General features: G+C 42.5%; 1 protein-coding gene across 1 annotated transcript; it reads left to right on the top strand.

Annotated features, from left to right (window-relative positions):
- Positions 1 to 693: 693 nt before the first annotated feature.
- Positions 694 to 1,474, top strand: HS6ST1 (heparan sulfate 6-O-sulfotransferase 1; the record flags this gene model as incomplete). Its single annotated transcript, XM_010164809.1, has 1 exon — positions 694 to 1,474. A coding segment is annotated over one exon (709 nt), but the record flags the coding sequence as incomplete, so codon positions are not given.
- Between the last annotated feature and the right edge of the window lie 4,050 nt (positions 1,475 to 5,524).

Raw genomic sequence — 5,524 nt, 5'->3', positions numbered from 1 at the left:
TATCTAAAGTGTGTCTTGAGTTTGTTCGAATCAATAGCAGATTAGCTGAAATGAGAATAAACTATTGCTACCATTGCTGGTTGTCAACTCATGCCTTCTTTTGCTACAAAGCCTACTGCATTCCTGATTTCCCATCATTTTTCACTTATGTTCCTATGGTGTTAACCTGCTGCTTGGTGCAGACTCCCACATTTCAGCTCGGCAGTCAGATCGATCAAGCAGTAGGTGTCCTGGCCAGCATCTGCATGAAGTGAAAACGATAGGCCCAGCTCATAAACAGAGCAATTGCTGGGCTGTCCTGCAGAGCAAGTTCTGGCTGATTCAGAGGCTGCACGGTCATGTGAAAGGCCAGGCAGTCCCTGAAGTCACAGTTGCTCTCTGAGGTTGGTAGATCAGTTCAATCCTGATGATTTGTTCTGGCATTGCAGTCTGTGGCTGGAAATGGGTGTCCTGGTGAAAGCGTTACTACCTGGCAAGACTAAAATGGTGGGCAATGAGAAAGAGAAACATGGGCCTAATGTTGCACAAAGTACATCTCATGAGATGTTGCAAGAAGAAAATAATCCAGGAGTACAGTGCAATGGATGCTGTGATGTTGATTTGTCTTTTTGATATCTGCACTAGATCTCAGCTTGCCAAGCATCTTTCTTGTTACTAGCAAAATATTTATTTTATTTTCTCTTATTCTTGTAGAAAATTTTACTACATCACACTGCTGAGAGACCCCGTATCTCGTTACCTCAGCGAATGGCGTCACGTCCAACGAGGAGCTACTTGGAAGACCTCCTTGCATATGTGTGATGGCAGGACACCAACTCCTGAAGAGCTGCCGTCATGCTATGAAGGCACAGACTGGTCAGGCTGCACGCTGCAGGAGTTCATGGATTGCCCATATAATTTGGCCAACAACCGCCAAGTCAGGATGTTGGCTGACTTGAGCTTAGTGGGCTGCTATAACATGTCTTTTATCCCAGAGAACAAGCGAGCACAGATCCTGCTGGAGAGCGCAAAAAAGAACCTCAAAGACATGGCCTTCTTTGGCCTAACAGAGTTCCAGAGAAAGACTCAGTACCTGTTTGAGAGAACTTTTAATCTGAAATTCATCCGGCCCTTTATGCAGTACAACAGTACCAGGGCAGGAGGGGTGGAGGTGGATAATGACACCATCCGGAGGATTGAGGAGCTCAATGACTTGGACATGCAGCTCTATGACTATGCAAAGGACCTCTTCCAACAGCGCTACCAGTACAAACGGCAGCTAGAGAGGATGGAGCAGAGGATAAAGAATCGGGAAGAGAGGCTTCTTCACCGGTCCAATGAAGCACTTCCCAAGGAAGAGACCGAAGAGCAAGGACGCTTGCCCACTGAGGACTACATGAGCCATATTATAGAGAAGTGGTAGCTTAGGCAGACTTTTATATTAATGGTATTCTAGGGTTTCCATATAAAAGATCATGGAAGTAAAATTACAAAACCAACAAAAAATATTTTATTTAAAAGCAAGTCTGTAAAACAGAAGATAGATTGCTTCCTTAAGCATGGGGTCTTTTTACTGTTTCTTACAAGACCGATGAGATTCTTAAAAAAAAACAAAACATAAAAATAAAAAAAAAGGTCAACATTATAATGCAGAGGTAAAAAATGCACAAATGCAGTTACCCACTCTTAAGGTCAAATACAAAAGAATGTTTCTTATCCTCACAATTCAAACCCAAATGACAGAAGTAGAATTTTTAAAATCTGTTTATCCCTGAGCGTAATAATATAAAGATACATAATTAAAAACCAAGGAAACGGAGGTTTTCTTTTGTGGGTGTTTTTGGAGGTGGGATGGGAATTGCATTCCTTGTAAGTAAATGATAACGGTGACTAAGTTGAGGATGTGCCATCCTGTCAGGCGGTGATCTGAGCGCAGGGGCGGTCACTTCATTTCAGCTGGCAGCCACTGCCAGGAAGTAGAGCACCATAAAAATAAAAATAAAAGAAGAAGAAAAGTATCAGAGGAAGAGAAACTTTAAAGCAAATTGACTATGGCCTAGGATATGTACTTAGCACAGTGGTTTTGATACACTGCACTGGTATCACATATACGTATACAACTTCATTGCAAAAATAGTAGGGAATTCATGCACAGAGCTTCCCAATTTGTTTCACAGGCAGGTCCCAAAACAAGTTAAAAGCCACTTAGGCTTAAACATGCACTCACATGCCATCCTGTCACCCTACACAACTGCTGCTCATGCCATCATCAGTATTATGTATTAACAGCCCATGAAAATCCTGTCCCACACACTAAAAAAAGGAAGAAGAATTTAAATAGCAATACGCCCTCGTAAATCTGTACAAGTTCCAGGGAAGACCTTGCAAATAACAGTCATTAATGGGAATATGATGAGGGAGTGATTTTGTTTTGTTTGTTGCTATGTGAAATGCTGAACTAGAACAAGCATGCAGACATATCCATGTCTGTATTTTTCAGTTATTTTTTAGTTGCTTTTAGCAAGAGATAATGGGCATCAGCCTCCTTTCAGTGAAGTCACTAGAACTGATTTAAGTGGAACAGGATGGGGCTCTCTTCCAGAGCTGTGAAAATTTCTGACTAGGGGTCTGAATTAATTATGAGACAGTGCACATTGTCTTTTGGCAGAGTGCCTGTTCTGCAGCTCTTACTTTAAAAGAACAAGCTGTGTTCATAAAACTGGAAAGGGGAATCATGGATAATGTTTTTTTAGTCTCAGACCACTTTCAAAGCAGAACTCTTTCAATGCTGTTTTTTAGGGGCTCATGTTAAGTTTAATCCTCCAGTGTGGTGACAGTCTAACCAGGTTCTGCTTACTGACTTTTGAGTCATAGAACAACAATGACTTCTCTAATTCCTCTTCCCAGTCACCAAATTAAAGTATGGCTTATTTTCTTGCTGTTGCAAGCACTTCTTTGTTTGGCTGGAAGCATGGAAATGAAGCAGTTTCTGCCTGTTTCGTGTCTCACCCCGTTATTGCTCAGCCTGTAAGACCTGAACCAGCTGTTGTTTAGGGTAAACGATGAACCAAATGGAATATGATTTGATTTTCAAAGGCCATGTTAACTGCAGATCAAATATGGCATTGAAATCACTGGAGGAGAGGCAGAGAGCTGATGCATTCAACTTTAGCATGTCATTTTTAGTGTCCCTTTCCCATCACACTGAAGTGCTGCTTGGTTTGTATTTTAATTCTCTCTCTGTTGCTGTACACTGTTTCCAACAGTTTCAGATTCAGACTGAGTTTTGCAAAGGAGGGGCTGCCTTGTTTCTTCTGTGTACACCCTTGGGGATACACCTTGCTTTGGAGATGTTCTTCTCCAGAAGAGTAAAGATGACTTAAAAACTTAAGAACAGAAAATACAAACAGCACTTTGGGCTCAAACACAACCTTGTTACAGCCCTGATCCAAAGTGCACTGAAGTCAAAGGATGTCTTTCCTATTGATTTCAGAGGGATTTTGATCGGGTCTGCATCCTCATGCTGCAAAGTGCATAAGCATACTCTTGTCCTTCTACAAGCACAGCGGGACGTTGTTACCCGTGCATTCAGCTGGTATCAATATTTGCACTGTCTTTAAGGTTCTGTCAGTGGTTCTGCCACAAAATGGCCCCTGTTCCCAGAGATGTGTAGCCTGCCAATAAGCATTTCCTCCTAGCTAAAAAGTGGGAAGCAAAATGAAACAATTTTCAGTTGTTAGCTTGGGGGCAGAAGGTATTACAAATCCATTTGCTCATCTTGGAATTCCAAGACCGGGAGGAGCTATGTCTGCTAGTTCCCAGCACTTTTATGTGTTGCTGTAACTAAAGAAAACATTTCTGTTTTAAAAATGCAGTTTTACAGGCTGTTTACCCACAAAACCAATACACAAGATATAAAAAGCAACTGTTTTATATGCAGAGTTTCCAGCTTTACCCAAAGGCTTTTCACTGTGCATCCTGCGTTATGGATCCATAATGCACGAATGGTTACTGCAGCTAATCCATATTTGAGGTGCACGTTGGCTCAGCTCCGGCAGGGCTGTGCGGTGAATGCCCAGGCAGGTCTGCATGTGCCAGCACTGACTTCCGAGAGCCATTCTCTACCGAAGGCCAAATTCTGCTCTCATCTACCAAAGGGTGACAGTAAATAGGACCGTGTATGATTAGGACTGGTGACATCGTTTGGCCCGATTTGCTTGAGTTGTTCTGTGTTGAGCTCTGAGTAACCAGCTGGATTTTAATGGATCTGTCTGCAGGGTTCTCTAAATCAGGGGAAACCTCTGACCCTAGAAGCATGTCAATAGAAGACCTTGTTCCAACATTTTCTTTGTAATATATTACAGTAACAAGCAAAAGAAATTAAACTGTCTTGAAAACTGCCTTGTTAACAGTTTCACTTCAACCCACAAAAGGAGGGCTGACCTCAGAAATTTCTAGATTCAAATCCTGCACCCAGCAAATGCCTCAGTTTCTCCATCTGTACATTGGGAATAACAAATTTACGCACTGTAAAGAGGTACTCCAAGGTATGAGAAGCGTAGGGCACTTTGAAATGGATTCTAAGTATTGGAAATGAAGAGAATGACCTAAAAGCCATTGCTTACCCTGGCTGCTGCACTGATCTGTTCATGGCTATAAGCCATGCTTTAATTTATTGTAAGTGCTGTGTGCTAGAGCCTGGGTTGCAGGACATACCTGGCACTATCTTCTTCCTTCAGTGGGTTTAAGGGAACTTTTTTAACATAATGTGAATGTAGGTTTTTTTGTGATTTCTATGTACTACAGTTTGAAGTGGTACAATTTATTTTTAGGACTGATTATTTGATGCTACAATAACATGAAAAATGTATGTGTAGTTTTAAAATGAATGGAGAACAACGGCTTTAAGGCACTCCGACAGCAGTAGTGGCCAGATAGTACATTCTTGTTCAGTATCTGCCCCTTTCTTCCAAAATGTTTTTCCTGTGACTTCCAGAAACACTGAGACTTTTTTCACTACATGAAGTGTTCCTTCATGGAGTCTGTCAGTGCATCATGATCCAGATCAGGACAGGTGAGTGCTGGGGACAGCAAGGGCAGGTGCAAGCTTGTGACCTGTCTCTTACTGGAGCTGGTGAGATGGTTCCCCGTGAATTCAGATTTTACCTAGTCAGATGCTCGTCCATCCCACAGTGTTTCTGCCACGGTTCCAGGGACACCCTGTGAAAAGCCTTTACAAAAGCTGGGCCTGTGTAAGGTGTTTCTAAGGGTTTATACAGTCAGCAGTATTAGTGTGAGAGAGCATTTTAGACGGGCAGTTACCTGGTACCGGGGCAAAGATGATGGCTCTTAGCCTCTGCCACCTTACACTGTGCTGAGCTTTGCACACTGCAAACGAGGGTGATGCTCCAAGTGGGGTTTTCCCAGCAGAATCCATTCCTGCTTTGGGAGGCTGGAAAGGCCAAGACACACTGCAATGCTAGGGAGGAAGAGGAGGAGTTCTTTTTTGCTTTTAGTGACCTGAACAGTGTTAACTTCACTGCTT

Source organism: Antrostomus carolinensis, unplaced genomic scaffold (genome assembly GCF_000700745.2).
Source record: "Antrostomus carolinensis isolate BGI_N321 unplaced genomic scaffold, ASM70074v2 scaffold55593, whole genome shotgun sequence".
Lineage (NCBI taxonomy): Eukaryota > Metazoa > Chordata > Aves > Caprimulgiformes > Caprimulgidae > Antrostomus > Antrostomus carolinensis.
The sequence above is the reverse complement of the archived record's forward strand: the minus strand, read 5'-3'. Positions and strand labels throughout refer to the sequence as shown.